General features: G+C 42.7%; 1 protein-coding gene across 1 annotated transcript; it reads left to right on the plus strand.

Annotated features, from left to right (window-relative positions):
• Positions 1 to 12435: 12435 nt before the first annotated feature.
• On the plus strand, positions 12436 to 20975 carry LOC149336838 (uncharacterized). Its single transcript, XM_089554251.1, has 6 exons — positions 12436 to 12559; positions 13913 to 14391; positions 17563 to 17587; positions 18035 to 18434; positions 19464 to 19533; positions 20568 to 20975. The coding sequence occupies exons 1-6, from the start codon at positions 12436 to 12438 to the stop codon at positions 20973 to 20975; spliced, it is 1506 nt and encodes a 501-aa protein (XP_089410377.1).
• The last annotated feature ends 982 nt before the right edge of the window (positions 20976 to 21957 follow it).

Consider the following 21957-nt stretch of genomic DNA (forward strand, 5'->3'; position numbering starts at 1 on the left):
GAACTGAGGATTGGGCGAGTTGGTGGTGATCCATTGGACAAAAAACCAGCGCTAACGAACACGGACAGAGGACAAGGGAAACAGACTGACGGCGCTGATTTCAGCGCCGTCAGTTTGTTTCCCTTGTCCTCTGTCCGTGTTCGTTAGCGCTGGTTTTTTCTACAATGGATGCTTACTGGACATGCACCTTTGCCGCCGATCTCACCGCATATCGGCGACAGCAGTCCGCGCAGTGCGGCGGCCACGCGCTCCTGTTTCCATTGCGTGCCTGACATGTTAATTTTTAAAGGCATACCTGCCGGCTCTTCGCTGCCTCGCTCTTCAGCGTGGTGTCAGCGCGTTCCTGAATCACAGAGCTGTTCGGCGGCAGCTGCGATTGACCGAACACCAAGAGGTAGCGTTCAAATGAGGAAAGGAAATGACGCACAAACTGTCTCACTTGTCTCGGTGGACACCTGAACATGCCCGAGCCGCGCTGGAAGGGATAAAGATGGACGTGAAAGTATGGAAGAGAGCGATGAGATGAGGCAGAGCATAAGCTATGGGCAGAGCCTCCTCTGGATGAGGGAATGCATGGAGGGTATGGTTGAGGGAATGGATGGATGGATGGATGGATGGATGGATGATGGATGGATGATAATGGCTTTACCCTTTGTACCGGGCGGTAGCTTTCGCCACCTAGCCTATACTTCCCCCATTGTTAATTTAATTTTCTTTTCCCTTTCGCTCTTACAATATCTAATCTGTCTATCCTTTTACCCTCGAAATTCACGCCTCCCTTGATTTCCGCCACCAATCCTCCAACCTCCCCTTCGTCAATGTCACGCTTTTCCCATCCACTCGCCCGTCCTCCCCAGTAAATCCCAGCGCTATCTCTATGGTCGTTGCTGTCCCCTCTGGGAGGGCTGGGCGGAGTTCTGCGCACCTCAGAACCAAGTGTTCTATGGTCTCCGTTTCCGTTTTACATGCGGAGCACAAAATATCCACTTCTTCAAATTTGGACCTATACGTTTTTGTTCTCAGAGTCCCTGTCCTAGCCTCAAAAAGCAGTGAACTGCCCCGCGAATTATCGAATAATCGCTCTTTTTTGATGTCCTGTTTTCGTGTCCTATATATGCCTAGCGCCGATTTTTCCTGCATTCTTTCTTTCCACATCTTTCTTTCCGACTCCTTTACCTCCACTTTCACGTTAGTCTTTTGTTGCGTCCCATCCCTCACCCGTAAATACTTCGTTCTTAGCTTTCGGGTTCTATTAGTCCATTTTGTGTTAATACTTTTCACGTACAGATACTTGTACACCTTTTTTGCCCACCTTGTTTCCTCCATTTGAGTTAGTCTCTGATCATATTTCAGTTTGCTGATGGCCTCCCGAACCTCGAACGACGCCCAACCCATATCTCCCTGGACTCCCTCATTCGGAGTGTTCCCATGGGCTCCCAAGGCTAGCCTTCCTACACTTCTTTGTCTGACCTCTAGCCCTGACTGTACCTCTGATTTCATGCACAGGACTGCATTTCCAAATGTGAGGCCCGGTACCATGATTTCCTTCCATACCCCTCTAACCACCTCATACCTATTATAGTTCCATAGTGCTCTATGCTTCATAATGTCTGAATTCCTTTTTCCCTTGTCCTTCAGAATCCTCTCATGCTCTTCCAGATATTTTTTTCCTTCACTTAGCCATACCCCTAGATACTTATACGTACTCACATGGTCTATCATAGTGTCTTGTATTTCTAGTGGGTCCCCCTTCTCATCATTATAGACCATTATCCCTGACTTCTCTCTACTGAACTGGAGTCCTAGCTTGTTGCCCTCCTCACCACAGATTTTAACCAGTTCCTGCAGCTTATCTCGCTTGTCTGCTAGTAGAACAATGTCATCCGCATACATTAGTCCAGCAACACTTGGCTTACCCTCTGACCATCCTGCATATAACTCACGTCAACTCCTACCCTACACTCTTCCAACCTCTTTTCCATTTGGCTCACATATACCATGAAAAGCAGAGGTGACAGTGGGCAGCCCTGCCTTAACCCTCTCTTAATTTTAGCTGGTTTTGTAGTTTCTCCCTCCCAGGTTACCACGACCTCATTGTCTGAATATATACGTTGTAGATATTCAACCAGATCTTATCAGCGCCATATCCCTTCAATTGGTCCCAAAGTTTTTCCTGATCACATTGTCATATGCCCCCTTAATGTCTAAAAATGCCATCCATAGAGGCCTCCGACTTGCCTCAGCTATCTCTATACACTGCGTTATGACAAATAGATTGTCCTCCAACCGTCTGTCCCTTCGGAAACCGTTCTGCAACTCTCCCAAGATCTCCTCACGCTCTGCCCATTCTTCCATTCTCATTTTCACCATCTGCATTGCTAGCCTGTAAATAACTGATGTGACCGTAATTGGTCGGTAGGATTTAATGTTGTCCCTGTTTCCCTTGCCTTTGTATATTAGTCTCATCCTGCTCACTTTCCAGTCTTTTGGAACGTCTCCTCCCTCTACCACTCTTTCAATGATCTGTCGTAATTTCAGTTTGCTTTTTTTGCCTAGTATGGTAATTAATCTCATAGGTATGCCGTCTGGTCCTGTCGGTCCGTGGATGATGGCAATGACGATGTGAAGTGTAGCCTCAGGGATTCGCGTTCAGAACTCAGATTTCGGGATCAAAGGCTGCAACTTGCCACCACCATGGCCACCACCCTGTTTCAAAGGAGATGCTCTTACCTTCCATCCATCCATTCATATTAAGAGCGAAAGGAGGAAAATACTTTCCACTCGTAGAAAGAAAAATTTCAGGCAAGTGCACAGAGAACGTCACGAGCGGCGCAAACTTCAAAGCTCGTACGCGGCGGACTCCGCAGCCTAAGGTGCGTTTTCGTGACATTCGATTAGACGCGCAACTGTTCTCGTTTCCCCTGGGTGTTTGTTCGAATTAATCTGTGTCTCCAAAATGTTGCAGAGTGGCAGAGTAGCTGGCCACATATTACTCTTTCTGGCTGACCTTTTTGCCTTCGTTTCATTAAATTTATCACCAGTCTATCTTATCCCTGAAATGTTTGACGGTGTCACGCTTCAAAACGAGTCAGGTAGGCCGCTACCAATTGCTCCACTGGCATTACGGGAGGCCACTTGTCCCTGTTTCACCTCATTTTAGTGCATTAAATCGGCGTTCAAACCAAGAGCAAGTGCTGCATGCTCGCAGAAAGCTTTAACTCTGATGACGCGAACGACGTGCCAATATTTTTCATTGGAGGATGATAACTTGAACCAGAGGTCGATAAAGCGTGCTGCAAACCCGGAAATGGGTATGCGTTTCGTTCTTCTTTTGCCGAAGTGTAATTAGTGCATGAAGTCAGCATTGTTTTTAATCAATCGAAATGCGTTAATGAGCACTTATGGCGAACATATATAACTCTTTAAATTATATGAATTGTAATATACATTATAGCAAAGAATATTCACAACAGCTGAAGTGATGAAACACTCAGAGATGCAGAGAAGAAAGCACAAAGGCTGCCTACGTCTTCAGTGTGCACTGAAATCTTTCTTCATGGCCATATTGTCATCTTTGCCTCAATTGAAGTGTGGCTGTCGCGGCAAAATGTCAAACTTTCAAACTTATGCTCAGCAGCAGAATGCAAGTGCAGCGGACCGGCTCTGCAGCTAAGGAGGCATATATTAGCACAGCTGTGGTGTGGTTTTTCTAAGAATATGAATAGATGATGATGAAAAAAATTGTTCGTACAGTGCATAAAGTGGACTCCCGCAGTTCGAACTAAAGCATTTGATCCTGTCAACATGATTTGTACCAAATTAAAAAGCCTCTCGTTGTTTTAACCCCACATAGTTTGCACCAATATTTTCTCTTTTGTGCACAGACATCAAGAGTTGACTGCAAATTAAAATGCTGTTTGTGTTGCTGTGCTGCAGGAACTCAAGAAGCTTTATATTTAGTGTGTACGTATGCAAAGGCATTGAACAGCCGTCTTAGAACTGGACAGTATTGCTAATATATTGAGTTCCTTGTTGTAATGGTTATCCTCGGAGAGCAAAAGAAATATGGAATCTTTTTCGCTGGGACGGATCATAACACCATAGAAAAAAAAAGAGTATATATGCCTTTCTTGAAAGCCAAACCCATGTCCTGAATGTTTGGCTACACTTGACGGAATCGGTACATATGTACATACAAAAATAGAAGGGGAGGCACCTGCTGCTTTAGCCCACTTTGTAGAGTACCACACATCACATGGAGGTTGTGAATTTGGCTTCCATCATCAGCACGTTGTCTGTCACATTATCTTGAATATAAAATGATTGCTTGACAGCTTTCCTTCTCTCAATGCAACAGTAACATTAAGCAATAAAAGTAATACCTTGCTATGCTTTCCTTGGTTTGACAGGCTTGGCTTCATTCATATATAACATTGTGAGCCTCTCATTACCTGTATTCTGCTGTGGCAATTTTCTCTCTAGATGTTTCATTCTTTTTTTCAGTTGGCTAATTTTTTACATGAAATAATGTATACCCTCAGACGTTCTTGTCAGCTGATAAAAGCTACAGAACTCTTAGAAGTGTGGCCGGTGAATGTGCTTAGTGAATGAAACCGACGAAAATAGACACAAAACAGGAGAAGATGCCGGCCTGACAGGGCTGGTTTTACAACTACTGTAAGCGCTCAACACCTTCCTGTCTACCCCTCGTGTGTGTTGCGTCAAATTTCACTGGTTTCACCCGTCAGAAAACCTTCAGGTGGTTTTTCTTTCTTCTTTTGTATATCATTAAGAAAAGCTCTGTTTGTTTAAATGTTTTGCTTAGGCCAATTGTGATTCAGAAGAGAATTTTAGCTAATTTAGCACCTTAATGCATGCAAAGCTTCCAGATGCTATGTTCTCTTCCCATTCGATATCAGTGCTCATTGACAGATCTGTCTTTTAAACCCCCCCCCCCCCCCCCAACGCTAAGGTTGAGGTCTTTCCTGGAGGTTGGCCATAAAAAAGAAAGTTAGGGTCAGTGCTGTTTAGGCTGCCAGTTTAGAGGATGCTTTGAGAGGCATGTGACTCGAGGCATTTAGCTCAGTGCAAAATTCCTCACACAAGTGCAACCCAACAGTGTGGCGCATTGGCGATGATGTCGATTGCTGAGGTATGGATTTAAGGTTTAAATGCGGACTATGGCAAAGGCATTATGTTGTGATTGAAATGCAAAGGCATCCATGTCGTGTGCATCGTAAATGGACATGAAGAGCCCGATCCGTAGCCCTCTACTGCTGCATTTCTTATAGCCCACGTGCCGCCCCAGAACGTTAAATCTCATGTACCATGCCATGATACAAACATAATCAGAGCTGTGTGTGGAGTTTGAAGCTCAGATAAGCTTTTTTTGTTTTTTCTGAGTAGAAAGCGGTTGCCTGGCTCTTTGTGGATATATGCTGATGCTTGTTTGACTGCCAAAGATGCATTTATTGCTTACATTATTGAATTAAGATATGAGGCATATTTTTGTCTATGCTCAATTCTGGCTTGTGGCATCAAAACTGGAAAGGACACTGTGATCGCTGCCTCGAAGTGAGTGGCATTGTAGACTAGCCTGAGAAATTCGTGGTGAAAAATGATTGACCTTATCCCAATTTGCTCTTGAGAATAGCCAGGGCTCTCAATACCCCATGAGGGCTATGTTTTCAGTGAACGTAGACTCTTGGTCATTATACTGCAATAATCTGCTGTATATGCTATCTTCAGTTTTCCCACAGTTTTATTTACATGCACTTTGGTAGGGGCCTCACAAATATCGAATTCATCTGGTGAACACTGAAGATTGCATGCTTTCTGTGACTGTCGAGAAAGCTGTGTATGAGTGGAGTGGCACTCCGTGTGCATCCCTCCAAAGGTGCATAGCAGTTGGCAGTGCCGTTTCGGTATTTCTTTATCTGCACTGCATTCATATGACTAGGCAACTACTGCCCCCTCAACACCACGGGGTTGAGCAGCAGTATTAGCACAATAGATAGAGGGTCCCCGTGTTGCAGAAAATCTGGAGTCAGCTTTGTTGGCTGCGAGGGGAAAATCCGTGAAAAAATTCCCAGAGAAGCAGCCTAGATGTGAGGTGAGGCACCTCGGTCACATGACGTTGTGACATCATCACAACCTGCCTTCTGGATTGTTTGCAAACTGCCCACTGCAACATGCGGCAGTTAAATTAACAATTGGCAGCAAGAGGTTGTTCGGGAAAAGCAACCTGCACCACTGCGGCAGAGGTGCCGTGAGGTCTCCCGGCGATCTGTGAATTGAAAAGAAGATGACCACGTATCTGGATATGAACCCACTAATGCTATGACGTCATACCCCTAAGGCAGAGCTGAAGTGTCCGCTCCAATTTTTTTTTTATCTACTTGTACACATCACGACTGCATTACTAAGGATTCAGTGTATGCTTTGTGTTCAGAAATTTCATGGGCTGTAAGGTCATCTCAGAAACCATGTGTGCATCGTACATGCTTGATGCTGCCAAGGCAGGCAACTGTGGCTTTGATCAGCACGAGCTGATTCAATGATGTGTTTCGATTAATGTGCTAGCATTACTGGCCGTGGTGAGTGATTTCAGCAGTGTGTGTGTGGCTCTTCTGCATCGCATAAACAGAAAAAATCAGAGAAAAAGGTTAGACGAGTTGATTCGAACCCAGGAATTTTTCGTGAGAAGCGACAGCCATGACAAGTGCCGTGTTACCTGGTGGATAGAGGTGACCATTGTGTGTGTGTGGCACGGAGCAGCAGTGGCGGTCGAATTTTCCATGACGTCATCGTAGGTGGCATGAACGAAGAAAAGGTGGATGACATAAACAAACTCTGCCGTCATTCACGCCATGGAAAGCTACCATGCGCTCGCCTAAAACAACCTCTGGGTGTCGCCAACTCACATTGGCCTTGTGCCAAACATGAAAGCAAAATAAAAAAATTCAAAATTTTAAAATAAGAGAAGGTCCTTGCAGTGGCCAATAAGAGTGGTTTGAAAAATAGGCAAGCGGTTGTTAGTGTGGTCACCTGCTTCTTAGCGCATTCAAACTTTGCTCTGGCAGAGCATGACCTGTCAATCAGGCACTGAGGGCAGCTCCATTCTATTTTTGTTCCTTGTAAAACGTCCTTGTAAAATGGCTTCTTCCTGTGTTGATGGTTTTCTGGCACCGAAAGATGCACTGATTGCTGGAAAAAATGCGCTAAAAATTTACCCCTCCACCCAATTAAAACTTGCGAAGCCTGCGTGAAAAGCACTCTTCTACCGCTGTCTTGTAGTACATGGCAGTGTAGCTTAGGGTTTCAAATCTGCACCCAAACATTTCTGGCGGTGCATCATAGTTTACTTCCGAAATGAGCCAGTGATGCTGACACCTCCTTTCCTTTCTTATAAAGGCTTTATTTCCTGTGAAGTAGTGCTTTCCTCATTACAGTGCGGTTATTTGTTGATGGAGGCTAACTTTAATGTGTTCACCATGCCCCTTTGAGGGAGGTGGTAGAAAGAACGGTGTTGGTAACGCTTCATGCCACTAAGCATGGGCTACATCTTAATGCTGACTCAGTTCCAAAAGGGTCTTGATGTTTGCTATTGTGTAAAAAGCATCCCTGTCAAAACATGCATCTAAAAGAGGTTCCATTAAGTTATGCTAGACATTAACCAAGCTAATGGTTCTAATAGTCATAGCTAGAATCTCCTTCCTTCAGTTAACAAACCTACATCACCCTTAGAGCAATTAAGGTCAGCTGGTCCTGACGTTGCGCTCATTTTTTTTTCTTCTTCAGGCATTGGAGCTCACATGAAGATGCCAAGGATAAAAATTTGCAGTGCTTTAGAACAGCTCCAGTACATCTTCACCAGCCAGTTATAGGCTGGAAGCCAGAGTGAATAAAGGAGTGTGTCTGGTGATCTCAGCATCCGGTGTGTGGTCAGAGTAACGCAGTTCAGCTGTCATCCTTTTATGCCAAGGGTAGTAATACAGCTATGTATTGGACTGCGACAGGTAGCTGGGCTGCGTACTTGTATTTCTGATGGGCCATATGTACGAGCATGCTTAGAACATTAGGTTGCCTTTCCAGGCACAGAATACAGGACAGTTAAGCTTTTTCTAGCTTTTGATAATGATGGAGATTTCTCTTCAGAGTTTACAGTGCAGGAGATTCCTTGGAGTGGGCCTGCATTTGTTGTCCTTTTTGATCTTGTTTGTTTTGTAGCCACATTCATTTCAATAAATGTGTTGCATCATGTTGGTTTAGTGGCACATAAGCATCTAAGCCTCATTGTCATAAATGGCTGCCTTGGTGGTTCATTGTCATTGTCATCATGATTTCTGCACTCTGCAGCTATATATTTACTCATAGAGCTTTCCTGGTATTTTCTGACACGTTTATAGTCTTCATGTGTCATGCTTCTGTTTGTTACTCATCTCATGTAGCATTCATAAGCGCGACTAATGAAAGCAAGTGGTATGCAGTAGCTTGTCCACAGCTTTTGCGAGTGGGAGAAGACACTTTATTTTCTTTTTTTTTAATTATGCAGCTCATTGTGAATCTGAAGGGTCATCAAGGTTGACCATCCCTTCTGTGCTCCTTGTGTTTGGTTATGCAATATTTTTTTTGCAAATTTAGGCAATTTTCAAGTGAATGTAGTCTTTGTAGAGAACACAGGTTTCTGAGGCTTTCAACAAGTCCTAGATTGATCCTCTATTTTTGTATGTTTGAAGTAATGTCAGAACAATTGATACGGCTATGGGGTTATCTCCTTACTTTCTTGCTCTGGCATTATGCATTTGTACTGAACAATCTCGTCTTACTGGTAAATTGGTAAATTGTTTTTTGGGGAAAGGAAATGGCGCAGTATATGTCTGGCATATCTCGGTGGACACCTGAACCGCGCCGCAAGGGAAGGGAGGAAGGTGTTGGTGAATGAAGAAAGAGAGATAGAGGTGCCAGAGTAATTTCTACCACCTGGGGATCTTCAACATTGCCTTTCGCATTTTGCGTAAGCACGCTAAAGATCTACAGGTGGTCGAAATTATTCCGGAGACCTCCACTACAGCTCCTCTTTCTCTCTTTCTTCTTTCGCTCCCACCTTCCTCCTTTCCTTACAGCGCGGTTCAGGTGTCCACAGAGATATGCCAGACAAATACTGGGCCGTTTACTTTCTCCAAAAACCAATTGACCCATTTACCAGTAAGATGAAAATGCTCCGTACAAATGCATAATGCCACAGCAAGAAAGTGAGGAAATAACCCCATAGTCTTATAAAGTGTTCTGACACTAGTTCAAACATATGAAAATAGAGGATCAATCCAGTACTTGTTGAAGGCCTCACGAATCTATGCTCTCTGCAAAGATAACATTCACTTGAAAATTGGCTAAATTTGCAAAACAAATATTGCATAACCAAACACAAGGAGCATAGAAGAATTGGCAAACCTTGGTAACTCTTCAGATTTACAACGTGCTGCATAATTAGAAACAAAAAGAAGGAAATAAAGCGTCTTTCTTTTGTGCCATGAAGTGTGAAAAAAAAATGCACAAGAAGGGATGCAGTGAAGTCATGGGAAAAGGTGATTTATTTTCTTTTTGTCTTTTTTTCAGGTTGAAAGCACATCTCATATTTCCGACAGAGTTCAAGTCTCCTCTCCGGCAGTTTTTGAATAATTTCCAGCCAAGCTATTGTTACTCACCTATACCGTATTTGTTGAATAGTTTAACGGAATGCAATGTTTATCTTGGCTGTGCCTATCCTGGTTGCCTTGCTTTCCTTGATGCCTTCAGTACAGCTAATGATTACTTCATTGTCTGTTGTTGTGTTCGCCTTTCTCTTTAATTACAATGAAGCTGTAGTTTTACTGAATCTCTCTTAATGACTATAATGGGAGTTATTTTCATTTCATCACACAATTTGTCCTCTGACTAGCTTCTCAGTCACATTGAGTTCGCAGCTTTATTGCGCAAGCCTCCACCAAATACTTGCAGCCTCAGCACTTTGTGTTGACCAGCTCATTTGGTTCTGTGTTGTCTCACTTGCATGCTGTAATTTTGTGCATCTGCAGTTGTTTTTAATTTAAAAGACAGTTTGGAGTAGCTGTTTTATTGGTGTGTACATAGATGAGGTTGCATTAAGATCTTCAGAGCACAATTCTCATACTTACTCATGTGATGTGTATTGCTTTGCTGGGGAGAAGCCACTCAGTGTACTCGTACTGCGACTTGCCTCAAATGGCCCACTTTATTGAGCCAGCTTGAAACAAAGCTGTTTGATAACTGCTGGGAGACTTTCCAGGTAGCACTTCTGCAGTAAATGTCACTGTTTTCAGAACTCAGTTACGTTAATATTTAAATGCGGAGACAGTTCCTTTGCTTGGAATCATTGATTTCTTCTCAAAGCAATGAGAGCAGGATTTAAGACTTCTTATTACACCTGGTTGGCAATAACAGCAAGATGACGTAACCATTTTTGATTACCTGCATCGTAGATGACGTTAGATTTGGGAAGCCAGTGATCTCTCATTCTTCAATACTTTTGTAGCTCTTCATAGTACGCAGAGCAAAGTGAAAGGCTGTTTTCCATATGCGAGCAGTGCGCAGTCTTAATCGTGTTTAATGATAGGCACTATGAAAGCTGCCTCTCTTTGTGATACATATATTTATATTAATTTGCTGTGGGAAGGTGGTTGATATGCATTCTTTTTCAGTGGTTTTCTAGCTTTCTTGCGCCATGCATAACATTTGTTATTCTTGCCTGTGTTTCGAGTGCCTTTCCTGAATCAAAGCGAATCTAAATTCCTTTTTTTTTGCAGATGTATTCTCTAATTGTACCAAGCAGCCTAGGCTTCTCACACACTCGTGTGTGTGTTGCAAAAGCCTAAACAAACACCATTTCGAAAAAAGATGTTGAGGAGCTCTGTTTAGAGTTGATGCATTTTTTCTTATCATTCTGGTTGTTTTTCAGGTGAAACGCCCCTTCTGACATCTGTGATGACATGCAAATCAATTCTGCAACAGTTACCAACACATTGTTGCCTGCCTTCTGGCCATGCTGCAACATATTGTATCAAAGGCTGTGTGAGCATTCACTGTAACATGTCCTGCATGTCTGCAGGCAGTTGCCACAAAATTGTGCTTGCTTTCTGTTCAACAAGCGCATACATACTTTTACTTTTTTGTTCACAGAAGTCCCTCTGCAGGCATATCTTGGTTCTTCTGTCCTTGCAACGTTCGAACTGCACCTTAAAGTATTCCTGAGCTTCGCTGAAATGCAACTTCACACATTGTCATGGAGGTGTTTGTATATTCCAAAGACAGATTGTGTAACGAGATGACCAGTGAGTTCAGGTTAACAGGTAACATCAGGGGACTCAGAATTGTGGAATGCATTAGAGCATGTTTGACTGCGTAATTGCATCGTCTCATGGCCCAGCAATGCACTATTCGTACATGGCTGTTGGCCTGCCCATTTCATATTTGTAGGGGCACTTGTCCAACAGTGTGATCATGATCAGTCTGGATTTTATTTAGATGATGTGAGTTGTGGTGCTCATGATTGAGTCAAGACTGTGTGGCTGTCTGCCAGGCTGTTGGGCAAAGCACCAGTGCGGTCTTGCACGTTTTTTATCCTGCGTTGCACCTGTACAAGAGGTTAATATTGTTAACGATAGTTTGTACTTTTTATGATATACCTGCAAAAGTTGCTTAAGCAGTTGTTTCTTGAGTGAAAAAAAAGCGTACGTTGTTGGGCTAGTCGGTAAATCATGGTGAATACAAGGGGGGTACTTGAGTGCTCTGATAATCTAGATTCAATGTCCTGATTCCGCGTGTTCTACTTATCTGGATGCACAAGATGAATTTTTAATGCTCAGGCAAGACATGATTGGCCTGGTGGGGGCATTGCATTTTTAGCTTAAGTGCAGACTAGATTAGATAACACCTGGTAGTCATGGCCCTGGAACTAGTGACTGTGGTGTTATATAATAATTAACATTGTTTCAAACAGCAACAGCATTCATTATTTCATGATTCTAACACAGATTGGAGGCCACAATGGAGATTCTATAAATGCATCTAAAAGCTTGTGTTATGCTTGATCGTAGTTTGAAGTTGTCATTGTATGATGTTTCTGTACGTGCTTGCTGTTTTTCGTAATGTACGGAATGCGCAAGGAAAAAAGTACCCAAGCGCATTTTGTTATATTACGCAACAATGATTATTCACAATTGTATTTAGAACCATGATAAACACAACTTCTTGTTTTTGAAATGCGATACCAGATTACAACGTCATTTATTTTGATGATAATTTTATGACGACTTAGCTGGTCTCATCAAAGTTCTACTTTTCCCAGCCAGGAAGTATGCCCTCTTAGGTGTAAATCTACTCACAAAGGTAGCATGCTTGAAATGATGTTTTGTGGAAATGATGCTGGCAGCAGATGGTTTGGCACCTGATGGAGTTTGTACAGCATACACATCAATGTGCTCGGTGCCTCCCAAGCGCTTATCAAGCTTGCACTACATGGATGCTCACATATTCTTCCCAGGTGGCTAAATAACCAGGCTTCTGGGTTTTAAATCTCTTGCAAAAGGCGGGAGAAGGTGTGTTTATTTTAATGAGTATTGCATTGGTTTTAGATTGCTGACAGTGAAATAGTGGTGTTCAGTTCCTGCTCTTCTCGTGTGTTTTTTTTATTTGCTGTGCTTGGCGTCTTATACTGTAGATAATAGTTGTTATCATCGTGTCTGATCTCTCTAAACCCGCCGCGGTGGCTCAGTAGTTACGGCACTCGGCTGCTGACCCGAAAGCCGCGGGTTCGATCCCGGCCGCGACGGCCGAATTTCGATGGAGGCGAAATTCTTGAGGCCCGTGTACTGTGCGATGTCAGTGCACGTTAAAGAACCCCAGGTGGTCGAAATTTCCGGAGCCCTTCACTACGGCGTCTCTCATAGCCTGAGTTGCTTTGGGACGTTAAACCCCAATAAACCAAACTAAACTAAACTAGATTTCTCTAAAGGCCCTTGTCAATTGCTGTGTGGCTTGCACTGTTTAGTATCTTCGTGTATGCCGTGACTTTTCATTATTTTAGGTATTCGTTCGGAACATGAAACTCTGCCACTGAAACCCCTGCTGTTATGTATTATTGTGTATGAAACCTCATGTAACTATAATAATATAGTAATACCCTTGTTACTGACGTGGTTGGCATCTATGCATGTATTCAGTTGCTATGACCGTTAAAACTATTCCATATTTGCAAGGTCTCACATTTCTGCTTTGTTATAGTTTTCACTTTACTTGAAGGATTTTCATTTAATTTATGCCTCCCACCTTTTTTTTTTTTTTTTTTCATGTATGGTGTTGACATGGCTGGAAAAGCTGCGTCACAGAGTGCATGAACGACAGCAGCAGCTGAGAGTTCAGTTGTGTTCTGCGGATTCCTGTTTGTTATGATGTAATTCAGGGGAAGTGCTGCCCTGCAACCTTGCACTGTGAGCAGGTTTATGCCTGTGAGCTAGCAAGTAATAAATGTGTTCTTTTCTCTTTGTAACAAGTCGTGACATACACAGATAAAGTCATTCAATGGGCTGTAATGTTTGTCGTTTCTGCTCTGCTCAGCTCAGCTGCAAAAGCAACAGTGTTTCTTGAGTCATGTACTTGTGATTGGCTGTCCTCGTGATATGAAATATGTGCCTAGTCTAAAAGAGAACAGCTTTTATTTTAGGTCTGCATGGTCGAAGCATGGCTTGGTTCTTAGGTCATGACAAGCACTGATCAGCCTGAGTTTGAGCAACCTCACCATTTGTCAACTAACCTAGAGACGTAGGCCAGCTGTAATCAATGCATTGAGGCATACCCTTCCTATCTAAGGAGATCCATGCATTGTTTCTTTGCGCAGGTTTGGCCACAGCTAAGAGTAGCTGCACCTCGTCTCCGCAACAAAATACGGAACGATGCGGAACGTGCTTTCTGTGCCCTGATTGTGGCTATGCTACAGCGTATGTCACTCACTTCAAGAGGCATCAGAGAACCCACACTGGAGAGCGTCCTTACCAGTGCAGCCATTGCAGCAAGGCGTTCACTACTTCAGACTGCCTTGTGAGGCACATCCGTATCCATACGGGCGAGAAGCCATACCAGTGTAATCACTGTGGCAAGAGCTTCTCAGACAAGAGCAACCTGACAGAGCATGTTCGCATCCACACAGGCGAGAAGCCGTACCACTGCCATCACTGTGGCAAGCGCTTCACACAGAGCGGACCCCTGAGGGAACACCTCCGCATCCACACAGGCGAGAAGCCATTCCGATGCCATCTATGCCCCGAGGTCTTTGCGCACAAAAGGAGCCTACGTCACCATGTGCAATCTCACAAGAGGGCAAATGTGTAGTATTTTTTTTTTAGCAAGTAAGTTTTCGCGGAGGCTGTGTCTGAAGTTCTGTTGGTGCGCAGTTTATTCATCTTAAGGCATTTGCTATTAAAATATGTTACAGGGTGTTGTGCGAGAATTTACTGGGGAAGTTATTGTGAGCCATTGTGCGATGTAAGAGTCTGCCAATTTCGTCCTGATGTTTTGATTGAAATGATCCAGAAGAATATATAGTCATTAGTCATGCTGACACTATCTGATACGAGTTGCAATATTTTTAGGAAAGTATGCGGTAACAAAATCTTAACGTAACTGACTCCAAAGTGATTTGTTATTCTGCACCTGAAATGAGAACAACACTATTAGATGTGTTTGCAGCGTATTAATGTTTTGTTTTGGTTTCAAATTTCTGAAGCAGCATCTTTTTTGTCTCTTGTTTGCTTGTAAGAAAAAGAATAGTTCACAAACCATTTCTGAAAAATTGGGCAGACTGTGCACATTATGTTCTTGGAATGCTTGCTTCATTTAAAATGGTTCCATTTCTAAAATCAGATGGGAGAAAGATTCATCTTTGTTTTCTGTAGCATACAACAATTTTTGCAGAAAATGTGGCTCTGGCACATTTCTTTTGGCTGTTATATAAATTGGATAGGTGATCCTTGTCTTGAAATGACACATTGTATTTATATGTAGGTGTTTTGGTGGAAATTCATGATGGTCGCTGCCTTGTCATTATTAATTGTACACTGCACTCTCTACATTCCATCTCATGGGAGTGAGGGAATGCTCCAATGTTTTTTATCATCTGCTGCTTGTACTTTGCTGGTGAAAATGAAGCTGCAGCACTTGCTGACAGATTTTTCTTTATGCGTCTTTGAAGAGTTTTTGCTTAGCCATTTAGCATTTTATTTCTTCCTTGGTGATAATTGATGAGCAGTTTTGTGTTATTTGCATCTGTGAGCCTTTTCTTCATGCAAAATCCTACATTTACAGCACCTGAGTGGTTGTGCAGCTTTTTTGCGCAAATTTCAGAATAAGTCTTACAGTCGCAGCTTTTACTGATGGCGTGTTCTCTTGGTTGTTGGCTTTCCTACATTGCACGCAGTAATGTTGTGCAACCATAGAGATTAGATACCATAAAGAGTGTTGTAAGTAATGTTTGTGTTAATTTACTGTGGAAAAATAAAGTATGGTTGGAAACGTAAGTTTAGCACTGCCACCTTTCTTTGTGATGTGGAGCACACTGCTGTGGATATTGCAGAGGCTGAAAAACAGGATTCGCACAGTGGAAGACGAACCCTAAGTGATCTGGAAGAATAGAGTTGGGACGGTGACTGCTCATCTGGGACCAACGCCTTATATATATATATATATATATATATATATATATATATATATATATATATATATATATATATATATATATATATATATATATATATATATATATATATATAGGAAGGGGTATGAGGGGCTCATTATAAATATGACAGAAGCCAACGGCCACAGAAACCAAGGGGCAGAGGGGATTTTTTTTTTTAATAACTTACTTATTTCGTGGTGCTGATCAATTTAGAATATTACTGAATATGTTATCGCTTAAAGGTAATTGATTAGAAAAGCTGAAGAAAAAACAACCACATGCCGCCGGTGGGATCCGAACCCACGACCTCCGAATTACGCGTCCGGTGCTCCACCTCTGAGCTACGGCGACGGCTGTCAAATCTTCAGCTTTCGGGGGTATTTATGTTTACAAGAGGTAGAGCACCGGACGCGTAATTCGGAGGTCGTGGGTTCGGATCCCACCGGCGGCATGTGGTTGTTTTTTCTTCTACTTTTCTAATCAATTACCTTTAAGCGATAACATATTCAGTAATATTCTAAATTGATCAGCACCACAAAATAAATAAGTTATTAAAAAAAAAAATCCCCTGTGCCCCTTGGTTTCTGTGGCTGTTGCCTTCTGTCATATTTATAACGAGCCCCTCATACCACTTCCCTTGTTTGCTTAATTGCTTAGCGAGGGCCTCGGTTCTGGCAGCCTTGACGCCATAGGAAGCATAAGAGGGTTCTCACGCAGCTTCCACCCTCTCCGTTCGATGACGTTCTACGTCACACCTGCGGTAACTCAGGACGTTCTACGTCCGCCGCTTATGAACGTGGGTGGCGCTGGTGAACACTCTCAAGGTTAGGTTACTTGTAAGCATAAATACCCCCGAAAGCAGAAGATTTGAATGCCGTCGCCGTAGCTCAGAGGTAGAGCACCGGACGCGTAATTCGGAGGTCGTGGGTTCGGATCCCACCGGCGGCATGTGGTTGTTTTTTCTTCTGCTTTTCTAATCAATTACCTTTAAGCGATAACATATTCAGTAATATTCTAAATTGATCAGCACCACAAAATAAATAAGTTATTAAAAAAAAAAATCCCCTGTGCTCCTTGGTTTCTGTGGCTGTTGGCTTCTGTCATATATATATATATATATATATATATATATATATATATATATATATATATATATATATATATATATATATATATATGACAGCCACAGAAACCAAGGAGCACAGGGGATACATATATATATATATATATATATATATTAAAGTTTGCTGCTGACCTCTCCAACACACACAGTGCTGAAGTGGCCTTTTTTCATTCAATGGACGACTCTTGCAGCATCCAACTGGAAGCCATTGGGGTCAATGAATTGCAGGAGTGACCACACAAAAACCCAAATACTTCATGCCGGGCTGTGTGGCAAATGCACTGAAATTTTGCAAAACTTGCTTTGCAAAATGCGACGGAAGCATATTCAAGGCGCGGCACTCCTGACTGAGTCGTCACTTTTCAGACTCCATCCTCACTAACTGCTTTTGCTTTGCCTCCAGTTATACCTTATTATTGGGTATGAAACCTTATGTAAGAGTAACGATATAGAAATACCCTTGTCACTGAGATGGTTGGCATCGATGCATTTTTTCAGTTGCTATGACTGCTAAAACTATTCCATATCTGCAAGGTCTCACATTTCTAATTTGTTATAGTTCTCACTTTAATTTATGCCTCACACCTTTTCTGTTTGTTGTTTTTCATGTATACGGTGTTGACATGGCTCAAATAGCTGCGTTACAGAGTGCATGAATGACAGCAGCAGCTGAGAGTTCAATTGTTTTCTGCAGGTTCTTGTTTGTTGTGCTAAAAAAGGCAAGGGGAAATGGTGCTAAAAAATTGTATGCCTCCGATGCAACCTGTCAGTGCCTGTGAACTAGGAAGTACTAAATGTGTGCTTCTCTTTTTGTAGCAAGTCGTGCTTTACACTGTGAAAGTCAAGCGATGGCATTTCATGTTTGTAATTTATGCTCTGCTCAGCTCAGCTGCAAAAGCAACAGTGTTTTTTGAGTCATGCAATTGTGATCGGGTGCCCTTGTGATATGAAATATGTGCCTAGTCTAAAAGAGAACAGCTTTTATTTTAGGCCTGCATGGTCTTAATGAAGGCTTGGTTTCTTCGATCATGACAAGATCTGATCAGCTTGAGTTTGAGCATCCTCACCATTCATTAACTAACCTAGAGACGTAGGCCAGCTGTAATCAATGCATTGAGGCATACCCTTCATATCTAAGGAGATCCATGCATTGTTTCTTTGCGCAGGTTTGGCCACAGCTAAGAGTAGCTGCACCTCATCTCCGCAACAAAATACGGAACGATGCGGTACGTGCTTTCTGTGCCCTGATTGTGGCTATGCTACAGCGTATGTCACTCACTTCAAGAGACATCAGCGAACCCACACTGGAGAGTGTCCTTACCAGTGCAGCCATTGCAGCAAGGCATTCACTACTTCAGACCACCTTGTGAGGCACATCCGTATCCATACGGGTGAGAAGCCACACCAGTGCAATCACTGTGGCAAGAGCTTCTCAGTCAAGAGCAACCTGACAGAGCATGTTCGCATCCACACAGGCGATAAGCCGTACCACAGCGATCACTGTGGCAAGCGCTTCAAAGTGATTTGCTATTCTGCACCTGAAATGAGAACAACACTATTAGATGTGTTTGCAGCGTATTAATGTTTTGTTTTGGTTTCATATTTCTGAAGCAGCATCTTTTTTGTCTCTTGTTTGCTTGTAAGAGAAAGAATAGTTAACAAACCATTTCTGAAAAATTGGGCAGATTGTGCACAGTATGTTCTTGGAATGCTTGCTTCATTTAAAATGGTTCCATTTCTAAAATCAGATGGGAGAAAGATTCATCTTTGTTTTCTGTAGCATACAACAATTTTTGCAGAAAATGTGGCTCTGGCACATTTCTTTTGGCTGTAATATAAATTGGATAGGTGATCCTTGTCTTGAAATGACACATTGTATTTATTTGTAGGTGTTTTGGTGGAAATTCATGATGGTTGCTGCCTTGTCATTATTAATTGTACACTGCGCTCTCTACATTCCATCTCATGGGAATGAGGGAGTGCTTCAATGTTTCCTATCATCTGCTGCTTGTACTTTGCTGGTGAAAATGAAGCTGCTGCACTTGCTGACAGATTTTTCTTTATGCGTCTTTGAAGAGTTTTTGCTTCGCCATTTTACATTTTATTTCTTCCTTGATGATAATTGATGGGCAGTTTTGTGTTATTTGTATCTGTGAGCCTTTGCTTCATGCAAAATCAAAGATTTACAGCACCTGAGTGGTTGTGCAGCTTTTTTGCGCAAATTTCAGAATAAGTCTTACAGTCGTAGCTTTTAGTGATGGCGTGTTCTCTTGGTTGTTAGCTTTCCTACATTGCACGCAGTAATATTGTGCAACCATAGAGATTAGATACCATAAAGAGTGTTGGAAGTAATGTTTGTGTTAATTTACTGTGGAAAAATAAAGTATGGTCGGAAACCTAAGTTTAGCACTCCCACCTTTCTTTGTGATGTGGAGCACACTGCTGTGGATATTGCGGAGGCTGAAAAACAGGATTCGCACAGTGCAAGAAGAACCCGAAATGATCTGGAAGAATAGAGTTGGGACGGTGACTGCTCATCTGGGACCAACGCCTTAAAAATATGCATCTATTAAAGTTGGCTGTTGACCTCTCCAGCATGCACAGTGCTGAAGTGGCCTTTTCATTCAATGGAGGACGCTTGCAGCATCCAACTGGAAGACATTGGGTCAGCGAATGGCAAGAGTGACCACACAAAAATACTTCCTGCCGGGCTGTGTGGCAAATGCACTGAAAATTTTGCAAAACTTGCTTAGCAAAATGCGACGGAAGCATATTCAAGGCGCGGCACTCCTGACTGAGTAGTCACTTTTCAGACTCCATCCTCACTAACCACTTTCGCTTCCCCTGCGGTTATACCTTATTATTGTGCATGAAACCTTATGTAAGAGTAACGATATAGAAATACCCTTGTCGCTGACATGGTTGGCATCGATGCATTTTTTCAGTTGCTATGACTGCTAAAACTATTCCGTATCTGCAAGGTCTCACATTTCTGCTTTGTTATAGTTCTCACTTTAATTTATGTCTCACACCTTTTCTGTTTGTTGTTTTTCATGTACGGTGTTGACATGGCTCGAATAGCTGCGTCACAGAGTGCATGAATGACAGCAGCAGCTGAAATTTCAGTCGTGCTTTGCAGATTTTTCTTTGTTGTGCTAAAAAAGGGAAGCAGGAATGGTGCTAAAAAATTGTGTGCCTGTGATGCAACCTGGTGCTATGGGTCAGTCATTGCCTGTGAACAAGGAAGTACTAAATGTATGCTTCTCTTTTTGCAGCAAGTCGTGCTTTACACTGTGAAAGTCCTGCGAGGGCATGAAATGTTTGTAGTTTATGCTCTGCTCTGCTCAGCTACAAAAGCAACAGTGTTTTTTGAGTCATGTGCTATGATTTGCTGTCCTCGTGATATGAAATATGGGCCTAGTCTAAAAGAGAATAGCTTTTAATTTAGGTCTGCATCACCAGGCTTGGTTCTTCGACCAGGACAAGGTCTGACCAGCTTGAGTTTGAGCATCCTCACCATTCATTAACTGCCCTTGAGACATACACTAGCTGTTATCAGTGCATTGAGGCATACCCTTTATGTCTAAAGAAATCCATGCATTGTTTCTTTGCGCAGGTTTGGTCACAGCTAAGAGTAGCTGCACCTCGTCTCCACAACAAAATTCGCAAGGATGCGAAAAGCGCTTTTCATGCCCCCAGTGTGGCTATGCTACAGTGCATAACCATCTTCTCAAGAGACACCAGAGAAGCCACACTGGAGAGCGTCCTTTCCTATGCAGCCATTGCAGCAAGGCATTCACTACTTCAGACAACCTTCTGCAGCACATCCGTATCCATACGGGCGAGAAGCCATACCAGTGTATTATTTGTGGCAAGAGCTTCACACAGAAGACCATCCTGGAGGACCATGTTCGCGTCCCCACAGGCCATAAGCCGTACCGCTGCGATCACTGTGGCAAATGCTTCACACAGAGGGGACACCTGAGGGAACACCTTCGCGTCCACACAGGCGAGAAGCCGTACCAATGCCATCTATGTCCCCTGGCCTTTGCGCAGAAGGCGAGCCTGCGTCACCATCTGCGATCTCACAAGAAGGCAACTCTGTAGTAGATTTTTTTTTTGCACAAGTAGATTTGCACAGTTGTTTTGTACGGGGAGTGGCGAGTACTTTTGACATGCATATAAAGGATATATCCATCTCTTGTACCATGATTTTTCACTTTTTTTTTGTTATAAGCGTCCTCCAACGATTGCATACTGAACAAAATCTCTCTATAATATCCTTGCATATTATAGTACATGTTTATATCATTCCGTATACTGTCTTAATGTTGTGATTATATTTGCATAGTTTATCCCCAGTTGTTTTAATTTTGTGACTTACCTTCTTGTTATGCACAAATTGTATTGCACTTCCGTCGACTGCAGGGGGTCAGAGGCCTCGTCAGGCACCATAGCCTTTAGCCTCTGCCCCTGCGGCAGATGCTGTAACTGCTCTGCTCAAATAAATCTTTTCATTTCATTTCTTTCAATTTCATTTCATATGTGTTGATTTTTACATTACCTGCCTGAAGTATTTTTCGTTTGCTAGTTTTCATGTGTTATGCTACTGCTACTGGCATGTCCTCCAACGGTCAGTCCATTTTTATTGTTCTTCCAGTCGAGAGTTTTCATTTTTATTTCTTCAATTCATCATATAGGCATCACCCTCCCTGGACTGTGTTCAATCACCTTGTATGCAACCATTTTTTCTATTACAAGTTGGTGTGTCTGGGGTTATTGTAATGGCGCGCTTTAATGATAGCGCCAAGCATTGCTTGGGACACAAATTAAGATTGGTGGCCGGTCATATCGAGGCTAGTTTGACCTCCATTGGAGAACTCCGCAGCCATGTGCACCACGAGAGAAATTCGAGGATCAGGGTAGTGCGGGGACTGTACGGCGGCATGGCAATGCCATTGATTTCATAACGCTAGTTCTGGATTTATGTAGAGGTACTGGAATGGGTTACAAATTGGTGATAACTAATAAATTAGGATCTGTACTAATTTGAGGAGGTCGAGTGTATGAGTGGTTCATTATGAATACA

Source organism: Amblyomma mixtum, chromosome 7 (genome assembly GCF_055824585.1).
Source record: "Amblyomma mixtum isolate Tamu chromosome 7, ASM5582458v1, whole genome shotgun sequence".
Classification (NCBI taxonomy): domain Eukaryota; kingdom Metazoa; phylum Arthropoda; class Arachnida; order Ixodida; family Ixodidae; genus Amblyomma; species Amblyomma mixtum.

Bases quoted from the DNA above. Each gene is read 5' to 3' on its own strand.
- LOC149336838 (XM_089554251.1), top strand. From the start codon at position 12,436: ATGATGCTGGCAGCAGATGGTTTGGCACCTGATGGAGTTTGTACAGCA. The intron at 18,435-19,463 runs GTTTGCAGCGTA...TGACCTCTCCAG, and splicing joins AGAACAACACTATTAGATGT to CATGCACAGTGCTGAAGTGG. The intron at 19,534-20,567 runs GTCAGCGAATGG...TCATGCCCCCAG, and splicing joins ATCCAACTGGAAGACATTGG to TGTGGCTATGCTACAGTGCA.